Source organism: Phaseolus vulgaris, chromosome 9 (assembly GCF_051622355.1).
Source record: "Phaseolus vulgaris cultivar YP4 chromosome 9, ASM5162235v1, whole genome shotgun sequence".
Taxonomy (NCBI): domain Eukaryota; kingdom Viridiplantae; phylum Streptophyta; class Magnoliopsida; order Fabales; family Fabaceae; genus Phaseolus; species Phaseolus vulgaris.
In genome coordinates this window covers 10,349,358-10,370,839 of record NC_143506.1, presented here as the reverse complement: position 1 = coordinate 10,370,839, position 21,482 = coordinate 10,349,358, and the positions used below count along the sequence as shown (strand labels likewise).

General features: G+C 29.2%; 2 protein-coding genes across 5 annotated transcripts; one reads left to right on the top strand and one right to left on the bottom strand.

Moving 5' to 3' along the window:
* Nucleotides 1-1,915: 1,915 nt before the first annotated feature.
* On the bottom strand, nt 1,916-6,103 carry LOC137821733 (uncharacterized). The gene is made up of 9 exons (XM_068626465.1): nt 5,796-6,103; nt 5,462-5,708; nt 4,992-5,141; nt 4,104-4,161; nt 3,924-4,016; nt 3,645-3,743; nt 3,166-3,257; nt 2,531-2,590; nt 1,916-2,431 (listed from the first exon to the last, which is right to left on the bottom strand). Exons 1-9 carry the CDS (start codon nt 5,939-5,941, stop codon nt 2,162-2,164), a joined length of 1,215 nt encoding a protein of 404 aa, XP_068482566.1. The 5' UTR covers nt 5,942-6,103; the 3' UTR covers nt 1,916-2,161.
* A 4,547-nt stretch (nt 6,104-10,650) lies between these two features.
* Nucleotides 10,651-21,097, top strand: LOC137822998 (WAT1-related protein At1g09380). 4 transcript variants are annotated; one of them, XR_016515300.1, is made up of 7 exons: nt 10,651-11,102; nt 11,209-11,271; nt 17,512-17,628; nt 17,724-17,961; nt 18,052-18,226; nt 20,145-20,488; nt 20,698-21,097. XR_016515300.1 is itself a non-coding variant. In XM_068628061.2 (7 exons), exons 1-7 carry the CDS (start codon nt 10,909-10,911, stop codon nt 20,906-20,908), a joined length of 1,134 nt encoding a protein of 377 aa, XP_068484162.1. In that variant the 5' UTR covers nt 10,722-10,908; the 3' UTR covers nt 20,909-21,086. The 4 variants fall into 4 exon arrangements, 3 of the variants coding, with proteins under 3 accessions (XP_068484162.1, XP_068484163.1, XP_090150840.1); XM_068628061.2 differs by having other exon boundaries at nt 10,722-11,102; nt 18,052-18,210; nt 20,337-20,488; nt 20,698-21,086; XM_068628062.2 differs by having other exon boundaries at nt 10,762-11,102; nt 20,337-20,488; nt 20,698-20,837.
* Nucleotides 21,098-21,482: the final 385 nt, after the last annotated feature.

Below are 21,482 nucleotides of genomic sequence, written 5' to 3'. Positions count from 1 at the left end.
CAATCACAATTTAATATTCAAGTATTGCGTAGTAGAAACCATGATATATGATAAACTGAATCTTTCATTTTCCTTTTTTTCCTCGGTAGATGATTTGAACTTGTGGTTGAATGGCTGACAGAATTCTCATTTGTTTCTTATGTGCGTTGTCCTGGTGTTTTAGTTTTACTCTCTCTGGGCTCTACGATTTATTCATTCAATTCAGCTTAAACAAGCATGAATATGGTTGAGTAGATTCATGTAAGAGAAGCAGGTTCATTCCTGAAGGAGTAGATGTCGAGAGAAAGAGCCAAAGACACTTGGGTTTGTTTTGTGTAGACTTCCAATTGCTGGAGGTCGTAATAATTTTAGATTTATCTGAACAGAATCAAGTAGTACTCATTTGATGTTTATTTCTCTATATTCACAATTTGATGTTTATTTCTCTATATTCACAATATTCAACTTGATTTTTGAGCCGTGCTGTACCCGTTTAGTTTTTATAAAATAATGTTTGTTTTTTTTTAATATAGTAATGTTCAATATCCATACGAAGAGCTAATGAGAACTGTTTATAAGTTTTTTGACGCGACCATTCTTATGCAATAGAAAAAGTTTTGTAAAATCTAAACTAAGAAGTGATATTTTAGAAACTAAAGCATATATTCAAACTAATTATCTTTTTTATAAATAAACTACAAACAGTTACAGGAATCGTATAAAGGACTTGGAACTTCACCAAAATCTTCTAGCTTGAATAATTGGGTACTCAGTGATATCGAAGTATACAGCAGGTGATGGTTTGCTATGAAATGATTGAAGTACTGTTTTGTAGGACCATTCACAAACTGACGACACACTTAGAATGAAAATTGACAAAGACCACATTCTAGATGATACCATGACTTTTTAATCTAATGAACCAAGGGCTGCTTCTTCCTGCACCTCCGTACCTTCTTCTGCCACCCCCATAAATTTTTCTTATTCCAAAAATATCCTTTTCAATATTCTGGATTACATAATCCGGAAGTCTTTTTCTAGATTCAGAAAGTCTTTTTCTAGATTCAGAATTAGCTTCCGGATTATGTAATCCGGAAGTCTTTTGTGATTACCTTCCGGATTACATAATCCAGAAGTCTTTTCTATACATAAGATTAGCTTTCGGATTATGTAATCCAAAAGTCTTTTTTTCAGATGTGTTATTAGCTTCCGGATTACATAATCCGAAAGTCTTTTCTTAATATGAAATTGACTTCCAAATTATGTAATCCAGAATTTATCCGGATTACATAATGGCTTATTATTTCAAATCCAAGGAAGTGAAGAATAAGAATAAAATAGTATTTTCATATTTAGTATGGGGTGGCACAAGAAGGTGTGGAAGTGTAGGAAGAAAGAGTCTGAACCAAGTTATAGCAAAATTGTTCAGTTTTTAATTTCAGTGCATTTTGTCAGCAAAAACGTTACATCTCATGATCTCCACCGCCTGGCGAAATTTTTTCAATGTGTGGTCTCTACGATTTGGATCTGGACACCCCATTACAAACAGAAGTCCCATTTCAACGATTATAATAAATCAAATCAGTAACTCGCCGAAATTAAACAAAATCCTGATCCTCTAATAAATAGTATTATTTATACCTTCTAACCGCGCAAGCCTTTGTATTCCAAAATGGGAAAGAACCACCATGCTCAAAAACAGTAAGTGCTCTATAGAATTGTGTCCGTTTTAAAATTCAGTAAAAGCAATTCATCAAAAAAAATGCGACTAATACTCGTTCACCATGATATCCAATACATTTCGAATGTGATTTTTATAAAAAAGTTGCTTAAAAGCTGCCAGTTATGAAGACCCTTAAATTTTTTTCATCTAATTCAAGCAATGTCATGGAGTCTAAATGTAGGCAAGTAAAGGACGAAAATAGAAGTTTGGATATACACGAGAGGACAGAATATCTCCTTTTTTTTTCTTTCAATTATTTCCTCAAGAAAGACACAAATGTAAATTAAAGAAAGTCCAGTGATCAATACCATGTGTATTCTGTGATCAGTACCACAACAACTAGCGATGTAAGTCCACCCAAACTCTTCTTTCTCTCCCAAGTCCGAATTCAATTTACTGTAACATCCATACGTTGAAAAAAATGAATTCTTGAAAATGGCAAGCTTTATAGATCAAAGATTATTCCCGTTTTGGTGGGCTCTGAAGTGAAAATCCAGATTTCCCACGATAATCTGGGATTTCATTAGTTACATTGGCAGTTGTGGAGCTCTCGCCTTTAACCTCCCCCGAGGAATCATTTTCTTCTAATTTTGCCGATATTGAAAGGGGCGTATTTCCACTGTGCTTATCACTAGAAACGTTACCAAGCAGGCTTTTATACATAGTGAGGGCTTGGGCCATCATGTTAGCAGGATTGGATGCGGAGCTAGGAAGCAACATTGTTGTGCCCTGATGAAAAAGTAAAGATGAAATGAAAAGCAATTTTCGAACTAAACAAATTATGCTCTGCAAGAAATTGAATATCAATGAATTTATGGGCTATATTACCTCCTTGGCTATGTTACTGAAAGCTTGAATATATTGCTCTGCAATCCTTAAACTTGCTGCCTGCAAAAACCAAATGACAGTATTATTCCCTTTCCTGTCAGTCCATGGGACTCAATAAGGTTCAAACAAATGTTATCCACCAGATTCACCAGTTGATATGTCCCTCATCTTCAGTGATCACACCAACATCAACATAATAAACCCTTCTACCCTATTTATATGGACAGTCACATACTAGATTGTCTTCAAGAAATCAAACATTATATAAAGTCAACCAGATCCAATATTGAAAACTATGACTAGGAAAGGAAAATCATTAACATGGTTTTCGTACCCAAAAAAAAGTCTCCAGGTTACTGACACATCATGTCAATATGGCTGGAATGGCAATCCAAAAATAAAAAATGTATAGCATCAAAGAGATACCAACAACAGAAATAAATTAATCTAAGGAGTTTTCATCATACACTTTTTCGACCAACCACCTAAATATAGAGCTAGAAAATTACAAAAGCGATATGAATAAAAGAACTTTATATATGCAACTTATAACAACAAAAAATGAGTTAAACTAATCAATATAAAAAGCTAGTACTAGACGTGATATACAAAATTATGAACGTGAAGATCTTCACCTCAGGTCCTCCATTTTCTTTTAGGGCTGTTGACACAACAGCCAGTCCCTCAGCTGTTGCTTTTGCTTTAGCTAGGATAGCTTCAGCCTCACCTGAACAAGAATAATGTTAATCATTAAGTTTTGAAGATATCAAATCAACCAACTGAAATTGATATATGAAGAAAACAGAAGATATCATATCAAATAGATCAGCACATTAATCATGATATATTATTTTAAAATAACACAAATCAGCTACTCATTAGACTATGACCAAATCCACAATTCATTATCATCTTGACGTGCATAAGATCATCCCTCTCAACAAGAGAATGTACCTAGGAAATAACCTTGATATAAACGACCAGTTGAATTAATATGAAGGGATATCATATCACATGATTCACATCATGTTCACCAGGCATCAAAGCTTATCTTAAAGAATTAATATTGAAACATAAAAGGAAGTTGGAACTATTTTATCAAGATGTAAATAACCTTGAGCTCTGTTAACTTGATCCATCTTCGCAGCTTCTGATGCTAAGATCACTGAACTCTTCTTTCCATCAGCAATGTTTATGTGTGCCTGTCTTTCTCCTGTTTAACAACTACAGGATATCAATACCAGTAAACTTAGAAGCTACAGGAAGCAGTTGGCTCAGGAACAGGATCCCTTTTCAGTTGAATGATATGGATACTAAATCTAATTTCATGATGAAAAATAATGCAAAAAAGGATAAACTGAGCATACGAAGGTTTGAATATCAAATTGATTACCTTCAGACTCAAGAATTTGAGCTCTCTTTTTTCTTTCTGCTTCTGCTTGCATCTCCATAGCTGCTCTCACTCCACGTGGAGGAGAGATATCCCCTACAGAAGGACAACCACAAAAAGAATTACACAGAAACTATCAAGTAAAAAATACAGTAAAATTATTTATACACTGCCAAAACTTACTTATTTCATATCGAAGGCACTCCAGACCCCAACTTTTTGCAGCCACATTAATGGCCTCCTGCAATAATTTTGTCACACAATTAACCATTATATGGTCAATACAAGACTAACTATGTCAGTACATTCTTTAGGGTACGTCGGAAAGAAAACACAAGACTAACTCCTATGGAAGGGCTAGTGCATAGCTGTTAGATCCTGTTTATTATCACTTTCTGTCATTGTTAAATACTAATTCCTTGGCACCAAGCTGGCTTAGAAATCATGCTTATTATGCCAACCTTTCTAAATAAATCTAATATATAAACCCATAACCAATTGTAAAAAACGATTCCTATGTTATAATAAGTTAAGGACTCAGCAACGTTTCACATGACTACAGTAGAAAAGAAACCAATATCACCAACCAGCACAAGCACTAAAATTTGTATCTTTAGCTATTGCTTGGTTTCTCTTTTTCTTTCCTATATATAACTGGATTGAGGTAGGACTTGAATTTTTCTTTTTCTTTTTGTTACTCACAGGTTACCTCCATTTGAGACAATCCTATTCAAAACACAACCTCACACTAACTTGGAATATCTCTCCCTGCAAAGATTCAATTCAACCTTATTTCGCCATGTTATGAGTGACTAGCCCCTTCTATTAGACCCAAACCCCATAATTTATGTTATAAGAATCATCCTTTCCATAATTTGCACAGCTCCATCTAAGGAGACATGTCTTTACTTTTCACAACTATTTTATGTTCTGCTTTATAGAAGACTTCCACCAACAAGATTTTATGCGTGACTTGAAATTAAAGTATCTAAGATGCTTCCTCTTGTAAGGAAAGGGTAATAAAATGACCAGCACAAACAACAAATTCGAAGAACTTATAACTAAACTCACCACAATCTTTTCATTGAGAGTGTCCCTTTCCTCAAAGGTCTTGTCAAGAGTAATCTTACCAAGCTCACTACGCATTGTCGTTTGTGCCAGCTGAATGACAGCATAAATGGGATTCTCCACCCCATAAGACGCGAGCTTAGGATCCACAATCTGCACTCCAAAAAAAAAAAAACTAATAAATAAATAAAAAATATATGATCTAGACTGGACAAACTTCTCAAAGAAGAAAATAAAAAGGCAAAATTGAATCAAACTCTCCCCATAAGTTCAAATTAGCTTATACATAAACTAAATACAGCTATTGTAGAAGCTAAGCGAAATAATTTCTATAAATAAACTTATACATAAATTAATTTTAACCTCTATGAGAATCTCAATTCACTTTCTCTTCTATTTAACCAGAAAAATAGTTCAACGCCACTGCCCACTCAAAGACAATAACCGAATACATAGACACAAAAAACATAAACCTTGACATAAAGCACACCATCGATGAGGATGGTGACATTGTCCTTGGTAATTGCACTCTGGTCAGGAATGTTAATAGCCTCCTCCTTGAGCGAATGCACATAAGCGATACGATCAACCAAAGGAATCAAAAAATGGATTCCAGAGGGAAGAGTCTTAACGTACTTCCCGAATCTCTCAATTACAAACGCCTTCTTCTCCGGCACAATCCGAATCCCCCAATTCACCGGCGGAATAATCTCATAGGTCCTACTCAACAACGCCTCAAAATTAAAAATGAAAAAAAAAGGAAAAAATAATTGTTTGACGGCGAAACCTAGCAGCAAGAAAACTAACCTGGAACTAGGATCGCGACCTGTGCGGAGGTAGCGAACGGAGGAGAAACGAGATGGAATAGAAGGAGTGCGGCTAGTAGAAGCCAAGGATTGGCTCAAACAACGCACTGCGTTTCTCGCGGCGTTGGTTTTCCAAATGGTCGTCATTTTCGGGCGCTGGAGTTCTCTGCAGTTCTTTCGTGGGCATCAATTTTCTTCCTCTTGTTAATTCTCTTCTCCAGTTGCTTCTAATAAAACCCTAGTAAAACCTCTTTCTTCTAACTTTTTTTAGTTTGTTCAGATCTTACACATGAATTACATAATCACCAAATCATTCTTCTTTTCTTCTTCTTACATATTTTTTCCTGTTAGATTACTTATTTCTACATTTTTTATTTTATGATATCATTTTTTTAATCAAATTTACTCCTTTGTATGCTTATATTAAATTTTTCTATTTTTCAATTGTAATTATTATTGTGCAATACTTTTAAAAATACATGTATCCTTGTTGTTCTTATTTTTTAGTTTGAATGCTAAGGTTTCACTCATTGTTGCTTTTTTTTTAATTTTTTAAGTATTTAGTTTTATTTTATTTTATTGAATATTTCAGCAATATTTCCTACTTATATTAATAATTTAAGAGAATTCTTCTCCTAAATAATGTGTCTAAAAAATAAAAAAATGTTTTATTAATATCCTGTCACTAACACACACTTGACACGACTTGTCTCGCATTAATTGACGCTGCAAACGTGACATTTGGTGAGGATGTGACACTGACTTTATATTATAATATATCGTAGCACACACAAAATTGGTTACTCGTGTATCTCTAAGTGGTTACTTATGTGACGTTTATAGTTATCACTAAGAAAAAAATCATTTTTTTAATAAGAACCATATATTACATCGGTTAGATGACTTAACCGATGTAATAACCCTACCAAAACTGGTTATCCAGTCACAGGTTCCTCCACATATACTGGTACACACAAAACTGGTTACCCGTGTGTCTGTAAGTGGTTACCTATGTGACGTTTATGACCCACCCACTCTTTATGAAAACAAATTCAATTTTTTTAATATGGATCATATATTACATTGGTTAGATGATTTAACCGATGTAATATGGGTCATTCTGAGTAAAAAAAAAAATATATTACACAGGTTGTTTTTAAGAATCGATGTAATATATTCTTTTTTACCCTATTTTGAAGTTCGTGCTGCTTATTCGCGCACAATCTCACTCTATCACGTCATTGTTACGTCTGCAGCGTCAAATGTGTGTCATGTGTAAAGGGTGTCAACATATCGGGACTCAAAAAATAATTTCACACATAAACTCAATAAGAAATAAGTACATACTTACGAAAACTGATCAAAATTTTATTATTGGAAAAGTGAATTCTAATATGATTTTTCTCTTTAAAAAATAGAAAATGATTTTTTTAATTATTTGTTTGTTAAATAATTAATATTAGTAATAAAATTTTAATTTTAATAAAAAAAATTAATATTAAATACTGTTATTTAATTTTATATTTAATATAAATTTTTATTATTAATAAACAAATTTAATAAAGCAGAAAAATATAATAAAGTAATAATTAATTAAATTAAGATATTAATATTGATGAAATAAAGTTATAATTAAGAAAATATATTAATATTGTTGAAATACTATAGTAACAGTTTTAAAACAAAAGAGTGCTAGATAGAAAAATAAAAACAAAAGGGTATTAGATAGGGAAATAAGAGTATAAATGGTGCTAGATAGAAAATTTACTCACAAATAACGGGGTTTGGAAAATCCCTGAAAGTAACAAAGGTTTGAAAAATCCCTGAAAGTAACCGAGTTTACATAACCATCAAAAATTAATTATCATTCCAAAAATTAGTAAAAATCACTGATAATCTATTAGAAATGATATATCTTCTAGAAAATAAAATTCACAAATAATGTAGTTAACAAAGGTTTAAATAGTAAAAAACGCTAAATGTAATCATAAAAATAATTCTTTATATATAATAAGGCATCCTTATTAAATACACGGAAAGACCAAAAAAAAGTATACATAAATATTTTTACCAATTTAACCTTGTGGATGTAGTGTACAAAGAGAAATTCGACAATATGTTACATATAACATAAACATATAATTTACTATGTTAACATAATCCACGTTATACATAGCATATAATTGATTATATCAAATAATATAACTGATTCTATAAAATATTATAACATAAAAAAAACATAATATAATATTATATTATATAATACAACAAATATTAAAATAAATTTTAATATTTAATTATTTATAATAATAATAAAATCATAAATAATAATTATAATAATAAATATATAAAAATAATAAACATAGAATAATAATAGTAATAAAAAAACAAAAAAAGCTTTATAAAAAGCTTTATGAAAAAGTTTTTTCTACATTAGATAATTTGTAGTTCTTTTTCAATCAAATTTGTTGATATGATAACAATGCTTTAACCAAATGTGCAGTAGATATAAATAATTTATCATCATTCATTTAAATTTATTTTAATTGTAAGAGAAAAATAATAATATTATAATTTCATCAATAAAATTTGTTATTTTTTACTTTTCATACCTATCACAATTTTTTTTCTTACTTTCCTTCACTCTAAATAATTTCATTTTCTCTCCTTATTTCCATTTTTTTTTTATAAAAGGTACAAAAAATTAAAGTTTGTATATTGATATGTGAATACAAGAAAATCATGAAATATAAATTGTTCCTACTAGGGAGATGGGACCTAGAGAACTATTGAAGTTTTCTTCTCCTTCCTTCGGTCGGTCAGGTTGTTGGGTGATGAATTGAGGTTCTTCTCGTCCTCCTGTTTCTCCTTCGGCACTCAATCTCGGGTGAACACCGGATGGTTGGGGTACCTGCGAAGGCACTCCGACTCTCAAATCAGGAAAACGGGTGATGGTGTTCAGGTAGGTGAACAGTAATGAATGACGTACCTTTCCACTTGGGAGGCGTATTAAGAAAGAGTGGACTTTAAGCCTAACTCAACCCCATAAAACCGGCTCATAGGGTTGAGGTTTGCACCCATTTATATATTATGAAATGTCCTTATCTCTAGTCGATGTGGGATCTCCAACACACCCCCCTCACGCCGAGAGTGATAGATAGAAGCTCGTGCGTGGGACTATATATTTTGGGTGGTCCGATAGCGGGTGGCACGATAGGCCCAAGACAAACACTCGCTAGGATAGGCTCGAAATGGCTCTGATACCATATTACAAAGTGGACTTTAAGCCTAACTCAACCCCATAAAACCGTCTCAATGGGATGAGGTTTGCACCCACTTATATATTATGAAATGTCCTTATCTCTAGTCGATGTGGGATCTCCAACAAGGCGTGCTATTTATATTATTCTAATGGGCATACCTTGTGTGGGCCCGTTTATCGGAGTGGATCCTGCTTAGGATTGTATTACCTAATTCTTAATGGCGGATTAACTTCACTGACCTTGGTTTGAGCATTAACGGTAATATGGGTCGGCTGTCGGCTAGGTTTCCATGGTCCCGGTTGCCTCGCCTAAGTCTCTAAGGTCTCGGCCATGCTTCCCTGGTCTTGATCAGGTAGACCGTCGGCCTCGTCGTCTCGGTCAAGTCTCTTAGGTCTCGGGCAGCCAGGTGGGTCTCGGTCTCGCCCATACCGGTACATAAACCAATTTTTAGAGACAAAAAATAATTAGTTGTTATAGAGACTAAATTAGAGATCATTTTAAAGACTAAAAAATTTTTGGTTTCTAAATTAGTTTTTATTATTGTTAAATGGTTTTTAAATTGGTATCAAATTAGCAACCAAGGTTAAAATTTAGAAATTAAATAATTGATAGTTAAAATTTTAGTAGTTAATTAGATACCAATTTAGAAACCATTTAATAATAATAGAAACTAATTTAGAAACCATTTTTTTTTTAGTTTCTAAAATAATATCTAATTTAGTTACTATAATAATTAATTATTATTTTTTTTATCTAAAATTGGTTTTTATTTCATGTTTTTCTTACAGCGTGTTAATACCGCACACAATAAAATACTCACCAAACAAACAAAATAATGTTTAATTTTATTTTAATTTAAAATATTATTATATTATTATAATAGGTTGTGGTTTACTTTTTTTTGGTGTAAAAGTATTTTTTCCTTAAATTTTCGTACAGGCACCCACTGCTTCTAAGTTCAACCCTGGCTCTGCTCATATTTATTCTTTCGCATCAAACCCAATCAATTTCATTACTTGTATTTTCTAATTTCTGTTCTCACTCTCTCTCTCTCCCTTCTCCCTGCTTAAACAACATCATATATTTTTCAAATAAATTAAGATTCAAACAAAAAATATAAATTTAATTATCACTTATAAATGATTTTATAAATTTTTTTTAACAAAGAAAAGAGTATTACAACAACCATACAACCCGTATAATTTTTTCCTTATTTTTCTTTATTATAATACAAATGTTTTTATAGAAAATATATTGTTCGAAGATCATAAAATAATTATAAAAGATAAATTCTTCTTTGAAATATTAACACAAATATATATTTAAAATTCAGACTTAATATAATATATAAATAAAAAACATTAATGGGAGCATGTAACAACTCATCTGCATGCTGAATGGTAAAAAACATATCTCTACTATATATCAATAATGTATATGTTGTTGTATAACATGTGATGTGTGAAATATCGTTGAAAAATGTCCCTACTTAATTAATAATGCATGTATATAATATACATGAAGCCACAAACATGGCTGACACGAGAGTTTCCTAACTTACTATATATAGTTTGTGCAAACGAAATGTATGGCATCTGTTATCATTCTCTACCCTCCAAAATTTTCCAACTTCTACTTATGCTTATGCTTTCTGAACCATGTTTGCAATCTCAGTATTAGATTCTCTATAGTTCATCTTTTTCCCTATTTCATGAGCTAATAATCAGATAACACCAACTTCAGTTCCTGATTCCTGTGCCAACCCAAACAAAACCCTTTTCTGCCCACATTTTGCTTCATTCTTATCTCTTCAGATAAGGACAATTCAGAAGAGAGTGAGAGGTATAGAAGATGAAAATTGTTAAGGAATGGTTCAAGGGGTCGCAGACTATGCTTAGCATGCTTTTAGTGCAAGTTTTTGCAACGGGGATGCAGATTCTAACCAGGGTTATACTTGTTGAGGGCACTTTCATTTTCGCACTTATTGCCTACCGTCACATTGTTGCTGCTGTTTGTGTTGCCCCTTTTGCTTTCTACTTTGAAAGGCAACTAATTGAGCTTTTCTTTCATGTTTCTGCATGTCTGAACTTTCTTCCACTTCTTCATCTCACTGTTTTCTTTGGATTGAATCATATGTGTTGTGATTTGCAGAGGCCGCCAAAAGAAGTTGAGGTGGTCGATTTGCTTCTGGCTCTTCCTTAACGCATTATTGGGGTACGCATTAATTTGCTTATGCAGTTGATTATTATAAAAGATACGTGTTACATAAATATTATTAGTTAAGATTCTTTCATATAATAGTTTCTCATATACGTGAAATATTATTAAATCTAGATGGATCTTCATGTTACTCATTATATCTATTATTTTCTCCTTCTCTACTTTTTTCCCTTTTTCTCTTTCTATTTTTTTTTTTCTGGATCCATTGATCACTTCCTGTTAGTATGAGTCTTTGTCGAACATAAGAAATAGTGTGAAATTGAGAGAAAAAATGGGAAACAAAGTCTAAAGAAATGTTTCAAATAAATGTTGTTTTTTACAAACGAAACGTGAAGGAAAGAAATAAAAAGGATTAATATATAGGTTAAAATATATGCAGTTAATTGAAGAAAAATGACTGAAAAATGAACACAAATGAATAGAGATATTAGCTTTATCCAGTTTCTATCAAAACTAGCTAGCTTTCTGTCCATACATAATTTGATAGCATAATCCATTGTAGTGTATGAAAATTGACCTTTGCATCTCCAACACTCGATTTTTCAAGTTTTATAAGGATTGCACAGATAATTGAAGGTATCTTTATCTAATTGTCTGTGGAAAATTGATTTTTGCGAGCAAGAATCAATTTTGATGGCTGGAAATTTGTTGATGCCTGTAAAAAAAGATAGTATAATTTTAATTTATAATAATCTCATCTCTCTAACTCTTTCTACAGTAATCAAACAATTAAAAAACCCATTAATTATTTCTTATCAATCTTATCCTTTTAACTTCATCTACCCTAATGGTTTTCTTCCTATATCAAATACTGAATACAGTGGACAGTTATGTTTGCTTATTCACTGATGCAACTTTTATACAGACATATCTTATCTTATAAATACAAACAGCAAATTGTCCTCTGAATGTGCCCCATTTGTTTTGGAACTTTTTATTTTCTGTTAGTACCAGCTCAAAATACAAACTAAGCACTGTGAAAAAAAAAAAAACAAGACAACCTTCTACTTAATTTGTCAAATATGACATGACAACCACCCTGCATTTATCGATGTCGAGGGATAGGTGACACTAGGCACGTACCTCCTAAATCTAGTAAACAGTGGAACACTGACTTATATGGTGATTATGAACTTATGCTATGTTTTTATTGGGTTGGTTGTGGTGAGAAGACACCTTTTATATTGGAAATGACGGAAGCTACAGATTTTCCAAACAAATCTACAAATTAATTTGCTTTTGAAGTCTCGAGTTGGGTATCTGCAGCTTTCGGTTTCTCTAATCAATGCAAAACGTATAATTAGGTGTTTTAATTCTTACACGTCACCTAACAAGTGGAAATTAGGGTTTTGACACATGTGAAGGAGATAGACAAAGAGGAAGTACCTAGACTAGTTTAAGAGATAAGTATAAAAACATGTGGATATATAATTATTTAATTATTTTTATTTATTTTAAAATAATAAATAATTATAACTAATTGTATATATATTTGGATTTTTATCAATTTCAGTGTTTGATAAGTTAATTTTTCTTAGTTGTTGTTGAGGGTGAACTTCTTCGATGAATAATTGATAGTGTTTTTATCGAAATTTTGAAATAGGTTGAAGTGTGAGGTATTATCTTATTTATATTATTAATTCTTGTATAAGAGTTAAATCATCCTTAAATTAATTCATATTTATTTATTATTTCGTATTGGTAATATATATATATATATATATATATATATAAATAATCGATAACATCAATACTTATGAACATGTAATTTATGTTTTTTTTTTCATTAGAAAAAATATCTATATCCACATAGTTTGGAGAAAGAAAAAAAAATGTTATATCCACACTTTTTCCCCTCTCGTCTTCTACCCATCAACATCAACAACATATGCTTTCCCAAATCTTCAAAAAAATTTATCTTCATTTATTCTTCACCTTTCTTCTACACACTTGCAAAAGTTTTTTTTTCTTCATTTGTTATTTTAAATATTCAATATCAGTGATATTGATTACTCCCATTAGAAAGGAAAATAATTTCAAGATTAGTTAACAACTTATGTAGAACAGAGTATTCTATTTCGTTTGTAACACACATTGATAGCTGAGGTCAAACTTGTACAAAAGTTATGTATTTTGCAATTTTTATAAATCACGTTTTAGTGTTTGAATATATAAAATAAATATTTGTTTTTGTATAATTATAATTAATAATAAAAAATGTATTTAGTATATAAATTATATTGTAGTTAAAATTTATAATAAATAAAAATTATTAAACTACATATTTGTATTAGATAATTTATATTGTAATATTGATTTACTAATATTTTTAAAAATAATCAAAATTTAATTTAAATATGGTAAATTGAAAGAAACATATATTAGACATTATGATTTGTTTGTAGAGGGAAAAGAAAATCGGAAGATGAGAAAAATTTGAAATTTCATATAGAAAGAAATTGAAATATTCTTTTATTTTTTGAGTTTTTGCTTTTAGAATTCAACTTTTCTCTCTATTTTGTTTCCACTTCTTTTAAATCAAATATTTGTTTCCCACGCAAATATACCATTAAGAAAATGAAGTTAAAATAATATGATTTTTATATCGTTGAGATTCTTTTTAAGTAGTTGTTAAATCAAATTAAATTTAACTTAAATTTGAAAAATGTATTCAAATTTTTTTAAAGTAAAAATAAATATTTAATTTTATAAGATTTATAGATACATGACTCAACAAGAATAAAAATAATTCCTAAAAATACTATTGTTCAAGAGTAGTACTTAAAAACCATTCAAATATGAAAATATTCAATTTTACAATATAAGAGTGGATAAGTAATACATTTTTTAATTGTTTTTCATGTGATTAATTTTATTAATTTTTATCAGTATTATTTTATAAAATTTAAAAATATTTTTTCATATACATTTATGTAATAATATGGGATGAATAAATATATTAATTTATAGAAATATTTAAATACTTGTTTAAAAATTAAAATTTGTGAAAATAAAATATAATAAACACTACAAGAAATTCATTAAATAAGAACTAAATTTATGGACAAAAAATAATTAGTTTATATTAACCAAATTAGATACTAATTTAGAGACTAAAAAATTATTTGTATTAAAGGTGGTTTTATTATTAATAAAATTTATAAAATGGTTTTTAAATTGGTATCTAAATTAGCTATCAAGGTTTTAGCTACTAATATTTTAAATTTTAAATTGGTCTCAATTAGTCTTTTAGAAACTAATTTAAAATTTAAAATATTAGTAGCTAAAACCTTAGTAGCTAATGGTTAGATATCAATTTAAAATCACTTTATAAATTTTTATTAATAATAGAAACTACTTTAAATATCAATATTTTTTTTAATCTTTAAAATTGTCTCTAATTTGGTCTATTCCTAACTAGTTATTATGATCTCTAAAATTAGTAAAATTAGTTGTAATTTAGTAATTTATTTATTTTTTTATAAAAAGCTTTCATGTTAGGCATCACTATGCAACTTGACATCTCAGCTAGGCTGACACCTCAAATAACAACAATCATCTGCCATCACATGAAAAAAAATATTATTAAAAAAAAGAAAAAAAGAAAGAAAATACAAAAATATGGGGGACTAGACCAAAACTCATATGTTAACAAAAACGATACATAGGTAGATTATACCTATTCATAAAGAATTCTAAAAACAGACTAGCTGGGAGGCTATTATACCAATGAAATGATTCTCTATGAAAAAATTCTAAATTAGTCAACTTATCAGCATAGACATTCCCTTCAAGAAAAATATGATTTACCCTAAACCTGATTGTCCCACAAAAATTAAGACAAGTATTCCATCGATTCTGAAGCATCCACGGAACATTAGTCCTAGCAGTAAACGCAGCACAAACAGTAAAAGCTTAGAAAAATAAAAATAACTTTAACAATGGCTAAGAAAATTAAAAATATATTTAGGTCATATGTATGTATGTGTGACATGTGTGCCTTTGACATACAATAAACAATTTCAGAATACTGGAACTTCTTTACAGAGAAGAAAGAAATCAATCAACGTGGCCCTAGCCTATAGTCAAAGCACTTTTATTAAAGTATCTGTGATGTTCTCTGTTAATGAAATTCATCCTAGTTACCGCGTGTCATCATATAAAAAATAGTATAAAATTAAAAAAAAATATAAGAAGATTACACAAAATTCATGAAAAAAAAATATTTTTTTAAGAGTAGACTAAGTACCTAATGAGTTTAAACTAAAAGAAAATTAAGAAAAAATTAAAAAACAAATAAAAGAACATTCTTTAATGCGTAAAATCCCAAAAAATCCAATCACATTGACCATAATTTATATTTAGTAATAAAATCCTATGATGTATGTTATTATTATTACTTTTTTTGAGTTGACTTATTTTCGAAGGTCAATTTTTATTGACTTTCATTCCAGCTTTTGGAGAACGAGTTTTCTAAATATTTGAACTAATTTAGAATTTAGGTTCAATTTATAGTTTCTTCTTATCTATCTTTTTAGTTCAAAACCTAAAGATCAAATTAGTTTTTTTTTAAGAAAATATCATCTCAACTATATTCACTATCAAGATCAGACATAACTCTCGGATCTCTTCTTCATACTTGAAAGAGATTTAAAAATAACACATTTTACAACAACTAATTTAAAATTTGTTGCATTAGTTGTAGATTTGAAATAAACAAATCCTTCTAAAAAACTATAAATGATTCATTTTTTAACAAATCATTCTATTATTATTATTATTATAATTAGTAATAAAATATTATTATTTTTAATAATATTATTATGAATAATAACACTATTACTATTGTTATTGTTAATATTATTATTAATAATAATATTAGTAATATTATAATAGTATTATCAATGCTATTTATTATTATTATTATTAATATCAATATTAAAATTATTTATTATTATTAATAGTATTCATAATAATAATATAATAATAATATTTTGAATTTCAATTTTAGAATCAGTGTGTTTAGAATTTTGATTTCAGTGAAAAATATTTAGATTTTGAAAGTGGTGGAGAATGAAAAACAAAACAAAACTTATTATATATTTAAAATTCGAAAGAATAACGTTTTTTTTTTTAAAAAAAATTTACATTAATTAATATGATTTAAAATATCCATAATTTAAAAAAAATGGTTAATATAATCATTATTTTTTATCAGCAATAAAAAATAAATTAAATATGGACCACTTCAACGGTGATCCAACTCTTGTAGAGATCCTGACAACCTCACAACACCAGCTCTAGAACTACTCGACAAAATTACATCACTTAACCAATCTCATACAAACCAATGGATCAAGACACCAGTCAGAGTAGGAAAAAAAATCAGAGTGTGACTTTGAATTAACCCAAGACCAAACCTTTAATTGAATCAATCATAACAAACATTTTTAAACAATCAACCATCCCCATTTGAAAATGACATTATTCCTGTAATTCCAAATTTCTCTAACAACTGTCATTCAAATTGCTCCCCAAACATAATTAGTAGAATCAGAGAGACGTTACACAACCTAAACTTACCAGTGGATCATTGTGACTCACTTACATTACGCCAAGTCAAGCCAAGCCAAACAATAACTCCATATAGTCAAAGCAATTTTGCATTTAAAAAACAAATGACGACAAGTCTCTTCTTCTACTCCACAAAGACTACACAAACAGAGACAAGTGCAGAAGGCACGAGTTTACTCCAATCATATTTTAATAATGGTTTTCTATATTTAACGGAAACTTTAATTAACCACGATTTAAAATATCCACAACTAAAAACCACAATTTAAATATTTTAGGTCACTTTTATTCTTTTCTAAAAAAATCACGTCATAAAAGTGAAACTTAACACCACAAGACAATCATGAAATAGAAACCAATTTTTTGAGACAAAAAATAATTAAGTGACTAAATTAGAAACGATTTTGAAAACTAAAAAAAATTGGTTTCTAAATTAGTTTCTATTATTGTTAAATAATTTCTAAATTGTTATCTAATTAGTTACCAAGATTTTTGCTACCAAATTTAGAATATAAATAATTGGTAATTAAAAACCTTTCTATTTTATTATTTGAACAAAAGACATCCATATTTGGTTTTATTAGTTGTTGAATGATTTGAATAGATTTAGGTGTTGTAATTAAGTTGTAGATAGTTTTTAATTATATGATATGATTGCAGGATAACAGTGGCCATGGGACTGTTCTATTATGGTCTGCGAGACACATCAGCTACTTACTCTGTGAATTTTCTGAGTTTGGTTCCTATCACCACTTTCATTTTCTCTATTATATGCAGGTATATATATATAGAAAGAAGAACCATATACCTGTATTTCATTCTACTGATACCTGAAGTTTATACCAACTCACACCTTGTCCAAATGAGTGCAGAATGGAGAGGGTGGGGTTTGGAAGATGGGCGAGTAAAGTGAAGACAATAGGAGCAACATTGTGTGTTGGGGGAGCCTTAACAACTAGTCTCTACAAAGGGAATGAATTCTATATTGGTCTAAGTAGCCATCATATACACACTGCAACAACAGTTGACTCATCCAAAACCCACATGCTTCGTGGCACTCTCTTTTTGCTTGCTAGCTGCTTCTCATACACAGCTTGGTTCATCGTCCAAGTATGTATAATATATATCCCTAATACTTTCTTGATTTCTTCATTTTGAATAATATTATGTTCCTAAAATGGATACTTTCTATCTAATCAGGTTAAGTTGCTGGAAATATTTCCATTCAAATATTGGGGAACAATGCTTACCTGCATTATAGCATCAATTCAAGCAGCAATAGTAGGAATATGCTTAGATTGCAGAAAAGTTACTTGGAGTTTGAAGTGGAATCTACAACTTATGACCATAATATACTCGGTAAGATGTATTCAATGTAAGTACCTTCAATTGCTGCTACTTTAATTACTGATACCTTCAATTACTGCTACTTTTATCAAAGTTCTTCTTTTCAAGAACTCTGCTCTGCACTCTGATCCTTCTTACTTGCATTCTTTCTTCTTTCTTCCTTCATCATGAGTGAAGGAAGATATTGTTCAAGTTATGTTCCTCTCGTTATCTCATACTGAGTTTTAACTTAGATATCAAAGTATTTTTTTTGCAGGAACTCCACCTTCATTGACTATTTTTGAACTAAAAAAATTTAAAAAATATTATTTTTATAAAATAATTAAATATCTTATGATAAAATATATTGTTTGGACAATAAATTTTAAAAAAAATTATTATTTTTAATATTGTGAAAGTAATTTGATTACTTAAAAGTGGTGAATTTCAAATTCAACAAATAAAAATTTGAAATTTTTCATATTCTCAACAATTCTTATATTTTTTAGTATTTACCCGAGAAAGATAATGATATTGTTGGTTTGACTGAGGTTTAAATGTTATAATCTTAATAATTTTTTTCATAAATATTGGTGGAGATTTGTTTAAGTGAATTGTGTTTGTGTTTCGGTTGACATTACAAAGATTATTTTACTATGCCTGTAGATAAATGTTATTTTATAGTCATCAACATAGTTAGGATATTCTTGATCAATATTAATAGTTTTTTTTAGCTTATATCAAACATTTTATTTATTTATGTCAACTAAGTTATTTTTATTTTAGATCAGTTATAATTTTAGATTATTTTATAAATAATGTAGATTGATGTTATTTATCAATATATTCTAATTACAATTCTCGTAACCAATATTGGAGGACTGCCTCTTTATTGATTTTAGTTAAGATTTTTTGTTATTGATTTTAGTAGGAATTATTTTTAGATTATATTTATTATAAACAAATATTTTTTTTCTCTCTCTTCCTCTCAACATTAATAATGTTGGATGAAGAGACTGATTCTTAAAGATGATAACTAGATATTTTGACATGAATGTTTGTTGTAATTCTTTGTTATTGTTGATATTTGAAGTGATTTTTTTTATTAACCATACCAATGTTATTTTTTGTCAATTAATACTAAGATTTTTTTTTGACCAAATAGGACTAAAATTGTTTTTTTTACCCATGTTAGCCAAAGAAAATTTTGTGACATAAATCGAGAAAAAAACATCAATATTAATTTTAAAAAAATCATTGCGAGCTTTAATAAAAAAATGCAACATCAATCAATATAAACTAAAAGACATCCAATAATTATATTTTTAAATTATTAAAATTATATAATATTTAAATACATTCTTGTATTTAGTAGTAATTGAAATATTTTATTCAAAAAATTAAAGTTTATTAAATTAAATTATTTTATTAAAATAAAATATTTAAAAATTAAAACAATTTATAATAAAAACAATTTAAATGTAATCTATATAGATATATTTTTAACTTGATATTTGCCTAAGACAATATAACTTTTACCCTGATATTATTTATTTTTTATATACATATATTAAGACATAGCTTAATACATGATTTGGGAGTTTGATGTTTGTGCAAATTAAATTAAGACAATATTATTTGAGTTCTCAAATTCAAAACGCCTCATTGAAATCACTTTATATTGCATATATGTGTTTTTTTTATAAGCACAGAACAATTTTGGCCCCTTTATTAATAAATGTGATTGTTTTCAAAATATTATGAGATGGGAGAAGTTGTGTTAAAAGTAACACAATTTTTATTATGCTAATGTCTTACAACTTTAATTCAACATAATTATATATAAATTACGTTGCATTCATGGCAATATTAATTGTTTGACTTTGGCATGTGTAGAACTTGAAGGCCTCTTTGAAATCTGGCCAAATTTTTAAAAAAATGCTTAAACTTCTGGTGTTTTATAACAGGAACTACCTAAGATCCTTGCAGTTAACTGATAGATGGTGTGGAATAGCATGAGGCCATTTATATTGGCTTTGATCGACTTTAGTTATGAAAAGTATTCGGAGGAACCTTAAGTTTCGACAAAGCAAGTAAAGGAATGAAGATGTCAACTACTATGCTTCGAAATTATTAATGAATGAGACTTGTTTGTACAGGGAACACTGGCCACTGCTGCTACGTTTTGCTTAATTTATTGGGCAATTTCAATCAAAGGACCATCTTATCCCACAATGTTCAATCCATTGGCTCTTATTTTTGTGGCCATATCAGAAGCTATCTTACTGGGTGAACCAATCAGTCTTGGCATGTATGAAACAATATTTTTCCTAATGTCATTTACAAGTTCTTTTAATTTCTCATCTGCAATGTCATTTATTTCCTTCAAACACTTGCTCCACCCACTAGCAAGAGAAACATCTTTAAGACATTAACTATGTTTTTGATAATCCAATGTTGTTATTTGGGCATTATGTTTGAAAGTGGTTAATGAAAATTTGAAACTTTAATTATCTGCAGCTTGCTGGGCATGATTTTGATCCTAATGGGGTTGTACTCATTTTTGTGGGGCAAAGGAAAAGAGACAGAAAGTATGCTTGAAGCATCCATAGAGGTTTCAACAGGCATGGCAGCACAGTCTGTTGGAGTTCATTCCACAGCCATGGTGGTACCAAGTATTTCACCTAGTAATGCAATTCTTGGAGATGATGAGAAGACCAATACAAATTGAAAAATATAAACTCAATTGTATACTCAATTGCTTAGTCTTAATATGAGGTTATTAGAACTTAATTCTAGATCATTAATGAACCAAATATTCTTAAGATTCATAGAGTTACATGAAACATTAGTACTTTTCAATTAATAAATGCAAAATCGTGACCTATACAAAGTGTAAAATCTTATTCACTTTTTTTCTATTTGGGTTGCTGAAACGAATTTAAATTACGATAGAATAGAAATATTGACAGAGAATTGGTGACTTGATAAAAATCAAGAAAATAAAATAATGCCAAAGTTCTATTTTAATATCAATTTTTAGTTCCTTTCTCTCTGAGATAATTGATTACTTTAACCTATGTAATTAATTGCTTGAAAATGTCAGTATAACAATATCATGTAACAATTAATTAGGAATAATTTCATAATCTCTACGATATCAAAATACAAAAGATGATGCGTTTCTCAATATGATGATCATCTCTCCTTCTAAGAAAATAGAAAACAGGTAATTAAAACTTTGTCGTGTTTTTGGCTTATAAAAGAACATAACCAGTTGCTTGAAAATAAATAAATTTGACTTC